Source organism: Vicugna pacos, chromosome 3 (genome assembly GCF_048564905.1).
Source record: "Vicugna pacos chromosome 3, VicPac4, whole genome shotgun sequence".
In the NCBI taxonomy this organism is placed as follows: Eukaryota; Metazoa; Chordata; class Mammalia; order Artiodactyla; family Camelidae; genus Vicugna; species Vicugna pacos.
In genome coordinates, this window is record NC_132989.1 from 35,270,378 (window position 1) to 35,289,919 (window position 19,542).

Below are 19,542 nucleotides of genomic sequence, written 5' to 3' on the forward strand. Positions count from 1 at the left end.
ATGACAAATAAGCATATGAAAAGATGCTCCACATCATATGTCATCAGGAAATGCAAATTAAAACAAGACAATACTCTGCACCTTTTAGAATGGTATAAATTCAAAACATTAACAATAGCAAATGCTGTTAAGAATGTGGAACAAGAATTCTCATTCATTGGTGGTGGGAATGTAAAATGGTACAGCTACTTTGAAGACAGTTTATGGGTTTCTTACAGAAACAAATAAACCATTTAACCCAGCTATTGAGCTCCCTGGTATTCACACAAAGGAGGTGAAAATTTGTTTATATACAAAAACTGCACAAGAGTGTTTATAGCAGTTTTAGTCATACTTGCCAAGACCTGGAAGCAATCAAGAGGTCATTCAGTAGGTGAATGGATAAATAACCTGTGCTATCTCTATACAATGGAATATTATTCAGCACTAAAATGAGCTATCTACACTGTAATAAAAAATAAAAATTAAAAGAAAAAGAAATGAGCTATCAAGCCATGGAGAAACATGTAGGAAACTTAAATGCATATTACTAAGTAAAAGAAGCCAATCTGAAGAGGTTATATAATGTATGATTCCAACTATATGGCATCTGGAAAAGGAAGAACTATTGAGACAGTAAGAAGACCAGTGGTTGCCAGGGGTTGGCGAGAGGGAGGGATGATCAAGTGAAGCATGGAGGATGCTTAGGAAAGTGAAACCACTCTGTATGATACCATAATGGTGGCTACATGTCATTATACGTTTGCCCAAATCCAGAGCATATAGGGTTTACCAAGAGTGAGCCCTAAAGGAAACCACAGACTCTAGATGATAATGTAGGTTCATCAGTTGTAACAAATGCACCACTCTGATGGGAGATGCTGATAATGTGACAGGGAGCATGTGAGGAGGCAGGATGTAAGAAAGCAATCTCTGTACCTTCTGCCTAATTTTGCTATGAATTTAACAATGTTCTAAAAAATAATTTTTAAAAAATACACTACTATTTAAATGCGTTTTATCTAAACTTACTTGGATAAAGGTATACATTCTAACACTCTCCAACTGACCTTAAAGATACTATTATATAACAGTAATCACACAAAAATTATGACCCTGAAATATTAAGAAAATATCAGTTAGGTTTATCATACTTTGTTTCAGAAAATAAGGAACTGTACAATATCTTTTAAAACTGTTAAAATATAATTATAAAATGTAAATACATACTGCTAAAAAGCTGTTTGAGAGGTTTAAGAGCAGGGCTCAGGACTTGGGGCAATTAACTAAAAACTGTATGCATCATATCACAGAATGATAGCACAGAAGGAAGGCATTGTTGTCATACCATAATTCTGTGATTACTTCTATTCTGAAAGCTTACCACTTAGGGGCTATGGAACACAGGTTTTTATTAACACAAAGCAACTGGCAACTTATTTCTCAAATCCTACTCCTTTTATTCATGAATACTCAATAATAATTAAAAAATAAAAGACAACTTTACTTTAAGACACTTACTAAGAGAAATACATAGTATTTACTTAATCTCAAATGGCTTCAACAAGAGAAGACATAAAAAGAAAAAAAGCAATCCAAGGGAAGATTATTAAAAGAGGTTCAAAGCAGTTGACAAAGTCCTTAAAAAGATATTAAAAAGAAGATACTTGATAAGACACAATTAAAAACAATTATTCAACATGACAGTACGAAGAATGCTTCCATTAAAGCAGATCAAGAAAATCCACATCTGTCATCCACAGCTTTATTGAGATTTCATCTTGAACAGTGACTTAAGCAGGTATGAGAAATGAATCACTGATGCTAAATTCCACAATGTGATTTTACATTATTCTTCCAGTATAATATTAATATAATTTTTCCTTTTTAAATCTGATACAGTGCCCATTTCCACAAAAGAAAACTACATATAAGCCAGAAGAAAATGCTCCTCTGATCAAATTCTCTTATTTTGAAAAGTTCATAAGAATAGTAAGTCTTTGAATGCACAAGAATGAATGCATGAGTAAGAAAGCCTTAAAAGTTAACGACAAAAGTCCAGGCAAAGCAGGAAGGGAATAAATTATACATATACAAATTAAAATCACCACTAAAAGGTCATGTTTTCACTGTCCTTTTTTCTTTATCTCCTCCTGACTCCTCACAAAGCCAAGGGCTCAAAACTCAAAACACCACTAAATATTCCATGTTCACTGCCATCTCAAACTTATAGAATGCTTTAACTCTTCAGCACTCAAACTCATTCTACTTAAGCTTACTCTTTATTGGGGGAAAAAAAAAGGAACTAATGTAATCTGTGGAACATATTTTCTCTGTTTTTAACCTATCTACTCCCAAGTTCTACATCAAATTGAGAAGCAGGGCTTTTAAAATTGGGAGAAAGTAAGGATTAAAGCTTTTGTTCTTTGCAGTACTTGCCAAAGAAATAATTTTTTGTTTTCTTCATAAAAGAAGAGTAAAAAGAGATTATTACAATAGTTAAATACCATTTCCCAAGCTCTTAACACTTTCCCTAACAAGGACAAACATATCAGACTCATTTTGCCGTTTCTACAAATAGAACGCTGTTACATTTACCATTGTTCAGATGAAGAACACTAGGCCAAAAGGAAGTTGTGACTTCACGTCTCACAATAAAATGGAGGTGAACCTTTGTTAGTTGTTATAAAGTAGTCTGTTAATAACTACCATGAAATGAAAATTTCTCACAGATACTCTTCATGTAAACACAGATGTGTCTGGTTTTAACAGAAGACACAATCCTAAAAGTTATACATCCACACAATCACATTTTAAATGTATCAGGAAAGTGTGCTATTGAAAAGCACTCCTTCCACATACCATTAGTTTCCTTAAAGAAAGGAAAACTACATTTTTCAGGCATTTCAAATATCTGGAAAGAAAAAATGCCATGAACCTACTATCAGGCAAGCTATCCAGGAAGATGCCAAGTGGTACTTGGTTATGATTGAGACACTAAAGCAGGGACATACAGTTTATAGCAGATAGGTCTAGGGAGAATGGTGAGAGAAGCAGCTAAAATCAGGAATTAGAGATCAGATTAGATGAATTCCTAGATTCTTATATCCAGAATACATAAAGAATTCCTACAAATCAACAATAAAATGATGTACACATTGCAAAAGAAGATATACAATTGGTCATTAAGTACAAGAAGCAGTGCTCAGAATCATTAGTCACAGGAAAATAAAATACTACTACATACATTCACCAGATAAGCTAGAACAAAAAAGACTGACAATACCAAATACTGTCAAGAATTTGAAACAAACAGAACTCTCATTCATTATTGGTAGAAACAGAAAAAGGTAAGAATGCTTTGGGGAACTGATTGGCAGTTTCCTATAATGTTAATACCTAGTATATGACACCCAAATTCCAAGCTTAGGTACTTACCCAAAAGAACTGAAAACATATGCATGTTACAAGATCTGCAAGGATGGCACAGCAGTTTTATTCATAATAGCAAAAAACTTAATAATCAAAATGCTCATCAACATTTGAATGGATAAACAATTTGTGGTGTATTTATGCAATGGAATACTACTCAGCTTTAAAAAGAAACAAACATGATTAACAGAGATAAATCTCATACATGTTAGACTGAGCAAAAGAAGTCAGATGATTTAATTAATATGAAGTAATAGAATCACCAAAACTACCCTATGGTGAGAGAAATCACTCCAACAGTTGCTTTTGGAATTTGACTGAGGAAGAGCAAGAAGGAAGTCTAGAGGGTGATGAATAGTGTTCTAAATCTTGAGAGTTGTGGGTTATACAGGTGTCTACATTTGTCAGTACTCAAATTATACACTCACATATTGCATACTTTACTCAATGTATATTTTACTTTAATTTTTAAAAGAACTCTTCAATAAAATAAGAATTATAAATAATGCAATTCTAGTAAGCTCGCTTTACAAGTGTTATCAGTTAGAATTCTGAAACTACACCGTAAATGTCCTAGACTTCTAAAAATGAGTAAATATATTAAAGTAATAGTAGTCGTATTTCTCAGTGTTGGCAAAGGAAGATATAATAGAGAAAAGGGAACGGAATTACAAATATGAAAGGGAGGATATTACTTTGTGATATTAGATTGAAATTAGAAGTCAGTATAAACTCACGGTTTTTAATGGATGTTAACGTGTATATACGCATATATGTGTAGGCATATTTGTATGTTTACATACATATGTATATGTATATACACACAAATGAGTATGTACATATATATTTACACACACACACATTTCCTAATTCTGTTGCAGAAAGGGCCTAGAAGCAATAACATTCCAGTAGCAATAAGTATACCTAGTGCCTCAAAGTCTTGGTTTCTATATAGCATTATCCAATAAAAGGATCCAGGGCTTCTTAGAAAAATACCCATTTCTGGGCTAAAGCAGAGAAGCTATGAGATGAGACTGGAACAACTTGTTGCATAAGAAAGTAAAGAAGCATTCAAAGAATTATGAGAACATGCCAAGGGGACAGAGGAGAGCTTAAGGGAACAACCCGTAGCCAAATCTGGGACAATCTGAGCATCAAAAGAAATGATGATAGTAACAGACTATAATATATCCAATTAGATCAGAATCCAAGAGTCTATACTGATATAAGTCAATAAGCAAGGGAAGCAGGGAAAGCTTTTACCTACATTAGAATGTAAACTAGTAAATATATAAGGAATGATGGAGTTAAGCAATCATCGACTGATATTAAATCCAGTGGGTAAAATTTGATGAGAAACAACATTATTTACTTAATCTCAAAAATTGACTTAGAAATACTTCTTAATCATAAAGGAAAAATAAGAAAGTTCCAAGCGGAAATTTAGCAGACCCTACCCTAAGCAAGTGATCAAAGCTACTTGAAACCAAGTGGCATCATGTGCCTTCTGACACAATGCACTGAGAATACATCACTTCTACGATACTTGTGGTAAAACTGCATACCCAAATATAGTCATGAAGAAATATCAGAAAGACCCAGACTGAGAACATTCTACAAAATAGCCTATACTCCATAAAAATATTAAGGTCATGAACCATTAAAAAAAAAAAAAAAGGCACGAATTGTTCCAGATTGAAAGAGACTAAAGAGATACAACAAATAGATGAAATATGTAATCCTGGATTGGATCCTAGATCAGGAGAAAAAAGCTGTAAGAAACCCTAAAGGTTGATACTACTTTACCCTTTTGACAAATAAGGAATCTACTTAAAAAGGTTAATAATTTGTCCCAAGTCACATAGCTAGCACATAGTAAACAGTACCTCTAACGTATGTACTCTCAGCATTCAGTGTATTAGGGCTGGCTATCTCCCTTGTTAGCTGTATCAGAGAGCTACAGTCTCAATCAGAAATCTTTACACACATTAAATTCAGTTAAACACACATTAAATTCAGTTAAAATTAAGTATTATCTCACATTCTTTAATGGAAGTAATCAACTGGATTACCCTAAGTGTATCAAACATTTCAAGTTATCACATAAAAAAGATATGGTGAATGTAAGGATAGCTCTCATTCATTTACTCTCAAGTAACTTGCTTTTAAAAGACTTTTATTAAATATAAATGAAAGTAAACTCTAGTTAAATGTGATAAATAAAAATTACAACAGAAGCATTATAACCTGCAGAAACTGAACCAACATAACAAATAAACACAGTTAGCATACAGAGTTCAAGCTTCTATACTCACAAAAGGTACACCTACCTTTTCCTAAATGTGTGTTTATACTCATATATCTAGCTGTTCCTGTAAGGCTCTTGTGTTCTCTGTATGGTATGTGTTTCTTTGTCTCTGGATCAATATACTCCTTTGCCAAACCAAAATCTATAATATGAATAACTTGCTGTGTTTTGTTTCCTGGTCGTCCTATTAAGAAGTTCTCAGGTTTTACATCTCTGTATATCAAGTTCTTCGAATGGACATATTCCATGCGAGAAATCTTGATTCAAAAAAAAAAAAAAAAAAGATGAATTTTTATTTTAGTTTTTTGACTAGCAAAAAAAGTATGATTGTAGCAACATAATTTTCACTATGGAAACAACATGAAAAAGAAAAAATCAGAAACTGTTTCAACTCTTTAAAAGTAACTCATCAGTCTATAGTTTCTCTAATGTATGTCCAATTATGATTAAAAATCTATGTTTTTTACTATTATGGTCACATATAAAGTGCTTGAATTGAATTCCTTTCATATCAGCAGGCCTGATTCAATCAACACTTTAGATGATGCTACCTTATTGAATCGAAAATTCGTAGTTACAATTTATTCTTCCTTATCAGTTCAACAGTATGTAGCAACTTTTTAAATTATACTTAAGAAATTTAGAGTCTAAACTGTTAAATAAAAACAATTAACAGAGCACCCTTCAGTTATCTTTCTCTTTTAATAACTTGTTTTCTTTATATTTATCCTTAGGTATCGAACATTTAAAAAGATCTTGAGACTAGAAAATTTTGGAATTACAACTCTAATAATAATATAATACATTTTTATTAATTGTTTTATGTGTTCTCAAATAGGGTTCATGTAAACTGTCACAAAATAGAACATTACAAATAAATAAATAAAAGTGGTCCATTTAGTGACAATCATGGTTGAAATGCAATGTAAGTAAACATATAGTCACTTAGGCCATCTTTGTTTGTTAATAAATTTTGGATCATAAAATACAAAATATTCTACGATCTACACTTTTCATTAACAATACATTAGGAGGATTTTCCAGATCACGAAACAGTCTTTTAATATATGCATATTATTTTATGGCTATTAATAGCTGTTATTCCTGTGTATTTGGGTTGTTTCCCACTTTATTATAGATATCTTTGCACAAAAAGCTTTAAGTACATCTGAGTATTTCCACAGGATAAATTTGCAGAAGTGGAAATAATGAGTCAGTGGATAAAAACAATTTTAAGACTTCTGCAGCATACACCTATTGGCATTTATTTTAAAACTGCCTTAAAATCATCCTCTAAGTTGTTTCCCCATAGGCTCCCTGAAATTTAAATGATTTATAAGACTCTCTCATCAGTTTGTTTCTTCTTTTCCTAGGCCATTTTAATTTATTACCAGCAGTAAAAATCCATGTTTGTGAGAGTTCTCTTTTCTATGTATTCATTTTTGTACATGAAAAGAGTGCTGGAAACAACTGAATTCTCAAACTGAGCATTCAGACCTTAAAGCAGTAAGATATTAATTCTTTTATACAAATGAAATTCATCTGATTCAGTTAAATTATATTCATTGAAAACAGACAATGACATGAAAATCAGACATATTTTTATTAAGTTGAATGCTGGGTAAGATAACATCACAAAATGTTAAACTTTTTTCTTTAACTGAAGTACAATTTTTAATTTATTTACAATGTTGTGTTAGTTGCTGGTGTAAAGCACAGTAATTCAGTTACACATACATACATTCTTTTTCATTATAGGTTATTACATACTATAAAACAAACTTTTAATGTAAGTTAGTGACCAAACTATTGGTCATTTGAACAATTAAACAATTGTTCAAAAAACTTCAACACATCCTGCTTTACTTACCAGTTGGATAGCTATCATAAGAACCGTTTTAAGAGAAAATGTTCTGTCACACAAATCAAACAGATCTTCCAAACTAGGTCCCAGCAGTTCCAGCACCATAGCATTATATTTACCACAAGGGCCAAAATAGTAAACTTGAGGTATACCATCTGGGAGAAAAGAAAAAGGATTTTAATAATTTCATCATAATATCAAAACCTGCTTCCTAGAAAATAAATAAACAATTTTTAGTAATTTTGTAGTTTCAAGAACTGCAGCTGTATTTTTACTTTTTCCATACCAACAATAAATGTTTCCTGACCCAGCTTCCACCCTCCCTATGCCTTCCTGATGTTCACAGTGTAGCCTGATTACACCTCTACTGCGCCTGCAACACTGAACAGTGCTTCACTGCTGGTCTCCACCACAGAAAGGAACTGAGCACCTGAGCCTTATATTCCCATGGCCTAGAGAAACGCTTGGCACACAGGAAAGATTTTATTTTTACTGAACAAAGTAGTCACTGTAATTTTTAATAACCCTGTGGTAGGCATGATGCAAAGTTCAACTCCTAAGATTTCTATCCTCTGGTGTACACATCCAGTATAATCCTTTCCCCTAAACTGTGAGCAAGATTCCTAGATTTCATTCTCATCATTAGGTTATGTTACATGGCAAAGGTAATGTAATTAAGGCCCCTGTCCGTGGACTTTGAATTAATCAAAGGGAGATTATACTGGTGGGCCTGACCTGATCAGGTTAAGAGGTTTAAAAAGAGTCTATAAGTCAGAGATATTCAAAGCAGCAGAACAGCTCTCCTGCTGGCTTTAAAGATGCAGAGTGCCATGTTGTGAAAGAGAGTCACATGTCAGGAAATGGTGGGCAGGCTCTAGACATCAGGAGCCTCATCACAGAGCCATGGGGAGCTGAATTCTGTAAATAACCAGTGAGCTAGGAAGAGGACTCTGGGCCTCAGAAAAAGCCTGCAGTCCAGGCTTACACCTTGATTTCAGCTTGGCAAGACCCTCAACAAAGAACAAAGCTAATCCATGCCTACACTCACGACCCATAGATATCAGAAGGCAGTAAAGTTTCTTGTTCTATGACATCAATTACTAAATAATCCATTATCCAACAATACAAAATAACACAAACTCCAAATATAATGTCTAAATGCACTAAATGTATTTTACTTTTAGAACTAGCAGACTCCCAATAAATTAACATATAATAGATGATCATTTTAACACTGCATTTATCTATTTATTTGTTATAGGAAATGAATTTCTTCCGTCTTAAATGTGTTAGTTTTACTTACAAGTGTTTTTTGTTTGTCTGTTTTTAAATGATTTTAGAAGGAAAAAAAAATACTTCCTAAAATAAAATTTTAAAAATTTCCCATTCTTTTTAAAATAAAGAGTACAGGAAATACAATTTTATCCTTGCTGTTTATTCTAACTATCATTTGCATAACAAGTAGTAGATGGACAGAACAAAACCCTGAACTAGAAATCAGGATAACTAGGTTCTTAATTTGGCTTAACACTAACTATTCAACCTCTCAAGTAGGTTTCAGTTTATCTATAATATTAGTAGTAGAGATAAGACTAGTTTTTCTCAAATGTGAATGAGGGAGGCAGCAGAACAGCTGAAGATAGGAAAATAAGACAAAATAATCATGATGGCGTGAGGGAAGGGAGACAAGTTCAAACTGTATACATGGTCTCCTCTAAAAAAAGAGATTTTCATACACCCTCATGTGTATAGATCACCACACACAAACACCACACACACACACTTCCCGTTGCCACTGAGAATCACTATCCTAGCATGAGCCACTCTTACTACAGACATTCATATGTATATGACTTATATCTATACCCACTATGTTTAAAAGCAGATAAAAGACTCAGAAATAATGGATGAGAGACCTACTAAAGTTTATAACAACTCTGAAACACTGCTTTTACTACGCTATATACACTAAGAGCCTGGAGATGCAATTAAGACTTAACAACAGCTCTCAGCTACTAAATATTTAAAACTATTTTTATAATGCTTTTTCTCCCTCTATGCCACTGAAAGCATTAACTTTTATGCTCTTAATTTAGCAATTTCTAATAATCCATTTCCACTCATTAGTTTCTTGCTTCAGGTCATAAAGATCTTCACTAAACTCTGAAGAAGAATGGATGAACACAGTGAGAGTTTTAACAAAGACAGAAATATAGGAAAGTACCAAATAGGTTATAACTTAACTGAAAAATATATGAGAGGGGCTCAACAGTAGACTGGATGAGATGAAATAATGAATTAGCGAGCTGAAAGACAAAACAATTGAACTCATCCAAACAGAACAGCAAAATGAAAAAAAGAATTTTAAAAAAGTCAAATTAACTTAAGAAACCTTTGAGACAGCATTAAGCAGAATAACATTGGCATTATAGAGATCCCAGATGAAGAACAGAGAGAAAAGGGACCAGAAAAATTATTTGAAGACATACAGCCAAAAAGTTCTGTAATCAAGGGAAGGGAACAGATATTCAGCTCTAGGAATTCCAGAGAGTTCCAAAAAAGATTAACCCAAAGAGACATACATCAAAACACATTATAATTAAAATGGTATAAGCTAAGGATAAAGAGAGAATCCTGAAAGCAGCAAGAGAAAAATACTCTGTTACATACAAAGTAAACCCCACAAGACTATCATTAGATTTTTCAGTAGAAACTTTACAGGCCAGGAGTGAGTGGTATAACCAATCAAAGTACTAAAAGGAAAAAGCTACCAAGAATTCTCTACCTAGAAAGATTATCATTTGGAATTGAAGGAGAGAGCAAGAGTTTCCCAGATAGAAGCTAAAGGAGTTTATCACCACAAAACTGTCCTTAAAAGAAATATTTAAGAGATTTCTTAAGCTGAAAAGAAAAAGTACTAACTAATAAGAAAAAATACGTAAGTAAAAATCTCACTGGAAAAGGTAAATATATACTACAGTTAACGGATCAATCACATATAAAGCAACTAAGATGGCTAAAAGACAAAAGTAGTACATTTAAATTAAATTACAATAAGAAGTTAAGGGATGCATTAAAAAAACAGGTAAAAATGTGTCATCAAAGGTATAAAACACTGGGGGGAGGGCGAAGAGGAGAAAAAAGATAAAGCTTTGTAATGTGTTCAAGTTGTACCAGCTTAAAACAGGCTACTACTTATACAAGATGTTTTAAACCTTGCAGATTCAATGCAATCCCCATCAAATTCCAATGACCTATTTTACATAACTAGATCAAACAACCCTAAAATTTTTGTAGAACCACGGAAGACATCAAATAGGCAAACAATCTTGAGAAAGAACAAAGCTGAAGTTTATCACGCTCCCTGATTTCAAAATACAGCAAACTTTTAAACAAGGGTTTGAACTCCACTTACACATGTGTTTTTTCAACAGTAAATACTAGAGCCCTATACAATTTGAGGCTGGTTGAATCCAAGGATGCAGAACTGTGGATCAGGAGGAACTGCATATACCAAGGGCCAACTATAAGTTATATGTGGATTTTCAACTGCACAGAGGAAAGAGGAGAGAGGAAAGAAGAGAGAGGAGAATTACCAAAAATGTGACAGAGATATGAAGTGAAAAACATCAGTAAAGGGACAAATGGGAACTGCTTCAATTTTCTCTAAAATTTCCTTTTTTAATGGTTTCATAGTGTCTCAAAATTATTTATCTCTACCTTATTCAAGATGGCTAAATTTCATAAATAGCATAATAGTTCACTGAGTAAATAAAAGACATTTAATCTCCAATTTGAATACAAATACCTCAGCTTTATCACTCAACATAATTTTACATCTCAACACAGATCTCTGGTGGAAAAAAAAGATGATCTAACTCTAAATGATTCTCTGAGATAACATACTGTCTTACGAGTCAATGAATGCAAAAACTTCTTATGTAACTATCAATAATGTATTTCAACACAAATTGTATGTCATTGAAGTAAAGAATCAAGAATTATATATTTTTTAAAAATCAAGATATAAAGCAAACATGGTAAAGATCAAACTAAAATTTCATTTCCCAGAACGAGTCTGGTCAGTTGTCTAACACTGAGCAAACAAACTAAATTGCTATGAGTTAGAAAAAGTTGTAAATAACGACAGGTGCTGGGGAGTACCCTAAGCAAAAAGGAAGCAAGACAAAACCACAGTAATGTAAATATAATACGCAAGACCACAAGGAAGAAGGATTCTGAAACTGAGAGAAGTAAGGGACAAGAGGGCAAGAAAGAAGAGACAGAGGCTCAGAAAAAGGTTTAGAGCAAAGACTAACAAAGGTTTTAAGTGACTCTGTCTCTTAATCAAAGGTTTTGGCTACTGAATTGCATGAATGCAATCCAACTCATGGGAAAAAGCAAGCTTTTGTACTTGTTCTTATATCCAGTGAATTTTCAACTATAAACTTATACTCCACCCAGTTCCAATTGTTCTAGAAGTATTTTAGAGACTACTATAAAAAGCCATTGATTGTGAATTCATGAAAGTTAGTCTGATAACTTAAAAAAAATTTTAACACTATTTTTCTTGGGTTTTTATTTTATTTATTTATTATTTTTGGTAAGGGGAGGCTATTATTTATTTATGATTTTTTTTTTAATGGAGGTAGTGGGGATTGAATCCAGGACTTTGTGCATGCTAGCACGCACTCTACCACTGAGCTATATACCCTCTCCCCTGATAACTACTAACATCACTAATTTTCAGGGATGCTTATCAGCATCTCCAATTTTCAAGGCAAGTATATTTTTTCCTAAGAAAAGCTCAAGAATGGGCAAGAATACAAAAATTCACATATTATCTGAAAATACAACCTCACCCTCCCAAAATTAATTTTACTGAACATTTTATATCTCAGTATTTCATTTAAGTGATAAAATATTAATTAACTTAAGACACAAAACAACATTTGGAGTTCTAACGCTCTTAAAAAGTGCTTAGTACTTTAGCTCCTTATAGGTAGGCAATGGTTAAGCATATTATTAAAAGAAATATCACCATGATGTTTCTTTCAATTTTCAGGTCTGGTACTGTTCATGTAGGTAGGATTAGAACTAAAGCATTAAAATTCTTATCTGGAAATTTAAACTCTACAGATCCGGTCAAGAAAAACTTAAATCTGATTAGAAATACTAAAGTACAGAATTATCATATAGTCTATGTTCTTTTCTAAGGAAGTTTTGCTTTAAGGCATTCTTAATCTTTAGCACAAATACTTATACTTGTAGCTCAGCAGTTCTCAACATGTGGTCTGGAGACACTCATGGGCAGGGGTAGGTGGTCCAAGATACTCTTTCAGGAGGTGAGTGGCATTACTATTATTTTTATACTAACACTGAGAAGTTATTTACCTTTCTCACTCTTATTCTCTCACAGCTGAAAGTCAAGTTTTCCAGAGGTTACATGAATGTGGTATCACAATGGACTGAATGCAGAAGAAGATATGAGAATCTAGCTGTTTTTTATTAAGCCAGACATTAAAGAGATGTGCAAAATAAATAAAATAAGGCTACTTTTCTCATATTTTTTTCTAATTTGGAAAATAGAGCTGGTTGTGTTTCAAAGAACATTAAAAAATGACATCACCTACAAATAAGTAATTATTATTACAATATATGGAATATTAAATGAATATTATATGAATATTGAGTGAATGTTATATTCATTATATTATATTATATTAAATTATCTATTATTCAGTTACTATCCTCTTTAGGCCTAAATAGTTAAGAAAAAAATAGATTCTCTCTTACCATTTTTACCCCCAATCTGCAAGCTTACAAATCTTTTCTTCTCACAATATGCATCTTTATATTTAAATCAAAAATAAAAATGAAATATAAAATCACCATATTATTTTTCTTAGCTTTATACTTTCTGTTTATGATTACATAGGAAATTATAAAAATGATGGTATATATTAGAAAATTAAATCCTTCATCACCATTTAGTCATACCCTATTCAAAAGTATGATTTGTTTTTTATTTAAGATTATTATGTGACTAATTAATCACTGAAAATACTATAATTACCATGCAACATACAACTATCCTAATACCTGGACCATATAAACCAAACTGAAACTATCAATTAACCCTTCTTTCTTATATTGATAACACATGACATTCTTTAAATGTACACATTCTCCATAAACTACAACTTTAACAGAAAAACTATACAATTCTACCTACTAGTATATTCACATATAAATTAGTACATATATATTCACATATATGTACATATATATTCACATATAAATTAGTAATATGTACATATATATTCACATATAAATTAGTAAAAGTTTAGCAATGCACAATTTACAGAATTCCCATATAGAGAGGCCTCTATAAAGAAACAGAAATATTACATACATTTAATATGTCTTCTAAATGCAATTAAGCTAAGACAGGAAAAGAAATCTAAGAAGCTACTACATAAACTATTGGCTATTTGGGTTAAAATTAAGTCTATACTAACCACCACCTCACCTGTATAGTATTCTTCATTATTTTTGTTAATGTCAAAATACAATAGGTAACATTCTTATTAGTTTATTCCCTTAACTTTCATGGTTTTTACAATATTTTCTTTCACTTTTCAGTTTTCTTTCAGACGCTTTTAAGATACACAGAAAGGGTAGATTTCTTAAATTTCTCAAAACATGGTCAGAGAAACTTTAATCTGGCAATTTAATGAATAAAAGAGATTTTAGAAACTACCTAATGTGGAGCGGGAGGACACAGCTCAGTGGTAGAGTGCCTGTTTAGCATGCACCAGGTCCTGGGTTCAATTCCCAGTACCTCCGCTTTAAATAAGTAAGTAAGTAAATAAATAAATAAATAAGTAAATAAATACCAAATCCTCCCCCCAATAAACAAATAAATAATAAAATTAAAAATAACCATTTTAGAAACTACCTAATGTGTATACCCATGTTTAAAAGGCTTATATTATTATCTACAACCTTCCTCAAAAGTGAATAGTATGATAAAATGTTACACATTATGGAATCACCAAAACTCACTTAGCTAGAAAACAGAGCTAAATAAACAGTATTGAAAAGAATATGAAAATGAAGGCATCTATAAGCCAACCACATAGGGATAGTCATAAATCCTGACTTTTTAACAAGACACAAACCAAGAAGGCAGAGGGTCAAAATTAAAAATGTGGGGAAACTTTTATATCTCTTTTAAGGCAATACTATGAAGAGTTATAATTTTAGAAACAGTCACTGCTGCTATTATCAAATTTTCATTAGAAATACATAGTTCAGGCAACATCAGAAAGTCAAGCCACTCATTTGAGAAACAATTATTTAACATATGCTTTGTCTCAAATATAGTATACTTAATATCGTTTTCATAGTTAGAGATCTTCCAAGAACAGTAATTTATGATAGAAAAAAAGATTATTTTACTTCCTTCAGTAAGTAATAATTTATGACAGAAAAAAAAGTTATTTGACTGTCTGTGATAAAGAGATCAAAATTGCAAGGAATAAATGAATGCAAAATTTCCCCAAATAGAGCCTATTGAAACCATCTGATGTCAAGGAAATAATTTAATACAAAGAAGAATTATTCAGAATCACAGATCATCAAAAAACTTTACCTATAAATTTCAAAATATGTTCAACTGCCTTTTCATGAAGTATCAACAATTCAACTAAATGTTTTTCAAGTAAATAAAAAAAACTGAATTAATTCTAATAATTAAAACCTATGCTTCTCTGGGAAGTGATAATTTTTAGCTAGCTGAATTGTACAGTTCAGTTAATTAAATAACTATCTGCATATCTCTTTGGTTTAACATTTCCAATCATTTGAAAAATATTCATCACTGATTTTTTCCTTCTATTTATGAATCTCTAAAACGAGGAATTAAATTTACCTGATCATAACATAATATAAATGATATGCATTAAAATAAATAAAATTTTTGAAATTATAGTTATGTTTATTACTCAAAATGTAATAATATAACAACTTTATATAACATTAAAATATCAAACTGTAAACATGATCACAGAAGTTAAAAATTTATAAGAAATACTGGAGATTATGTACTGCAATTTCACATCTAAGGAAAGAAAACATTATTCTCATTGAAGAATTTATCATTTCAGTCATTTACCAAGGACCTACAATTGTCGATCATTCTGCTCAGGTTCAAGGACAAAAAGGTGAATATATCATTTCACTGTCCTCAAATAGTTCAAATTTTAATGACAGAGACATACATAAGCAAATGAAAATATAATATGATATGATAAAAGAAAAATGAAAATATATTCAAAGTAATTACAAGTCAAAGAAGAAGCTTTTTCTGAAGCAAAACTAACAAATGTTAGGAAATGCAATGCAAAAGAGAAGACATTTAGCTGGGGACTGAAGGAGGAAGGAATTCATTGAGAAAGAAAGACATTCTAGAAAGAAGAATACAGATATGTGAAAATAATAAAATCTATTCAAAGAATATTAACTTTAGTGCAACTAAAAAGTAGGTCAGTAGAAAGAGAAAGAAATTTGGCCTTTACGATAAATGAAAAGCCTCTGAGGAGTAGAGGTAAGAAAGAGGTGAGATGCATAAAAAGCAGTCCAATGCAAAGAAAAGTGACAGTGGAGACTGGGAGAAGAGAATGAAGTCAAGAGATGTCTTAAGAGACATAACTGGCAGACCTGTTACATTATCCCAAAAAGCCAAAACTAAAGGGGACTAACATTTTCAGCTTGAATGAGTGTGCCACTAACGGAACAAGATTATCCAGAAGAGCAAGAGAGAAAATTCATTGGAAAAGTAAAGGGAAAGAAGATAGGGAGAGAAATTCTGGGTATATAAAATATTTAATTCTAGTAGCGACATATATGTATCACTAGATTTTAACAATGGAGTCGGGAGAACAGCAAACTATATTCAATAGATCGTAATAACCTATAATGAAAAATAAGAAAAAGAAAAAGAATATACATATATATGTATAACGGAATCACTATACTGTTCACCACAAACTAACACAACATTGTAAACTGACTATACCTCAATCAAAAAAAAAAAAAGAAGGCAGGAGAAAAAGAACTGAAAGTTACCCTTATATAGATAGTAATTTCATTATTTTCTTCTTCCCTCCTGTTACAAAAATATCCAGAATCATAAAAATAAAAGCCAAACACTGAAAATAGGAGCAGGAAGCTAGAGAGAGCCTGATTCCTTATTTTTCTATACTACTTCAATCCTACAACTGTCCACCTCAGGACTCTTATTTATTTATCCTCACAGCCCTTTGCCTGTTTAAGCTACTGCTGTCATGATTTTTGTTACTGACAGTCATATTTATTCCTAACCAACATCATGGTTTTGCCTTTCTTCCTCTTCTCTCGTCAGTCTCTACACTCTGCCCTGGGAGACCTCATCCACTCTCTTAGCTTTAAAACCACTCCCTGTGAGTGCTGATGACTCCCAAATCAAGACTTTCATTTTACTTAAAAAATGCTGAGTGGATATAACAAAACAAGACCATTCAATACTTTAAATTTTTGCTACCACACAAAGTGATAATGGTTATAAAATAATATTCTAATCCTATGGAAAGCTACAAGTTCCTACCAGCAATGCACAAAGATTCCAATTTCTCCACATCAACATTTGTTTATGGGTTTTAGTTTGTTTTTCAACATTTGTATACAGAGTTTTAGCTTGTTTTTCCTTTGTTTAATAATAGCCACTCTAATGGGTATGAAGTGGTATGTCTTTCTGCTTTAGATTTACATTTCCCTAATGATTAGTGATATTCAGCATCTTTTCTTGTGCTTATTGGACATTTGTATATCTTTCTTTAGATAATGTCTATTCAAGTCCTTCGCCCATTTAAAAATTAGATTGTATTTTTGTTGTTGGGTTTTAGTTCCTTATATATTCTGAATATTATTAAATACATCTATTTTTAAAGAGAAGATTAACAAGCAAGTTGCTACTTAAATGAAACTTAAAATACCATAAGAGAACTATAGGTTAAAAATTACTATGAATGGTCCACTTATCATTAAAAGCAGTCTGAAAATATAACCCTTTCAAGTATTAGTTCCAAAATCAAATTATTTTAAAGTCATTAGTCTTTCCCCAAACAATTAAACTCCTTTTTTTTTCTGCAGAGCTCACACAGGTACTCAAAAATGTTTTTAAAATTCAAGATTGATAAAAACACTAATAACCAAAATTCACATGATTCATATGAAATACTCAAAAATATCTACACTTGTCAGGGTTTCAGAGCCACCATAACACACTTCTTGAGGCCATAATACCCATATTGCAATTTATGTAAACACTATGCCACAGAGCACAGGGGAGCACTCTGATATGTACAGACCACCTTGTAAATGGTGGTCCCTGGAGCTGTGCAACACAACAGCCCTTTGGCATTCAAGTGCTAAAAGATCTGTGTTTCATTATTATTACTATCTCTGACATAAATTTTTAAAGTTAAAAAAGGCAAAGAATAGAATAATAAAAGTAAGTATCCCATGGTATTCAATTCAACAATTCCTTAAACTCTAAACTGACTTACTCACTCATATCCAATGAAAGTATCCAATCCTATTTTTTACAAATGATAGTTTTACTACTTAAGTAGATCTCTTATCTTTATCTCCCCAGTATGTAATCTTTCTTTTGCTAACACCTCAATTTCCCTTTAGGCAACCACCTCTCCCCTTTCTCAGTCCCTGAATTTCAGGTAGTGCCTAAGAAAAGCACAAGATTTAAGTTTTGGCAATCAAATTCACAATGATTAAATGATGAGAAACAAAATAAGACAGTAAGATTCAGTCCTAGAACTTTTGCTGAAAATTTTAGTTAAGAGATACTTTTATGACTGACAAGGTAGGCTGTTGGTAACCACCTCTGCCATCTCATAAGAAGGGTCAACCAGAGAACAAACTTACACACACACAAAGGCAGAGCATACAGAAAAATTCAAGAATGTCCCTGATGACAGTGTTTGAAGTCCCAGATACAGCAGTGTCTTATAGGTAGGGCCTTTCCCTGAATTTCCAGTACATGAGTCAAAAAACCTTTTTTTTTCCCCCCACTTAGTTTCTTAGGGCTTTCTGTCACTTGCTAGTCCTAACTAGTATGTATGGTTTCACATGTAATAGTTGTATCCTCTTATCATTTAAATCTCAATTGTCAGTGGTAATTTTTATAGGTCCTGGAGGCCTGTCTGTATCACACTTAAACATGCACTACAGGAAGTCTACAGTGATAAAAACATGAATATAAAATGTCAACTTATTGCCCCCACAATGACTACTCTTTCAGAAAGTATGATGTTAGGAAAAAAAAAAGAATGCAAAATTGCTAATGCATTAATAAATAGCTCTACCAACCAGAATATAAACATGTGCTTACAAAAAGACACATGAAAAAAATTCCATTTTATTAAATCCAGGGAAACAAAATATCCCTACCTGGAAAGAAACTTTACATATAAAATCATTACAGCTAGTAGAACAGGAGTGAACAGAAAAAGTGGAGCTGAGAAAACATTAACACGAAGTAAATGCAACATACAATAGGAAATTTTCTCATTAGTTTTTTCCAATGGCACAAAATATCCATTCTCACATTTAGAGTTTATGTAAAAATATACCTGTATTACTTTCCTACAGCCAATGTAATTACTACATACTTCTGGCTTCAAATAACAAAAATTTATTTTCTCACAGTTCTGAAGGCCAGAAATTTAAATCAGTTTCAACAAGCTGATCAAGGTGTTGGTAGGGACACACTCCCTCTGGAGGCTCTACAGGGGAATCCTAGACCAGGTTTTCAGCAGCCAGCATTCCTTGGCTTACGGCTATATCACTCCGACGACCTTGACCTTTATAGCCTCTTTGCCCTCTCCTCTTCTGTGTA

The 19,542-nt window shown here is 32.2% G+C and overlaps 1 protein-coding gene across 9 annotated transcripts in view; it reads right to left on the reverse strand.

The window, feature by feature from the left end:
- The window catches only part of CSNK1G3 (casein kinase 1 gamma 3), a 97,620-nt gene that overhangs the window by 34,377 nt on the left and 43,701 nt on the right, over positions 1-19,542 (reverse strand). For all 9 annotated transcript variants that reach the window (XM_072957650.1, XM_072957642.1, XM_072957645.1 and 6 more), the window contains 2 exons: positions 7,590-7,738; positions 5,742-5,976 (listed from right to left, as the gene is read on the reverse strand). In XM_072957650.1, coding sequence (XP_072813751.1) covers positions 5,742-5,976; positions 7,590-7,738 — 384 coding nt within the window. The remainder of the gene's footprint in view (positions 1-5,741; positions 5,977-7,589; positions 7,739-19,542) is intronic.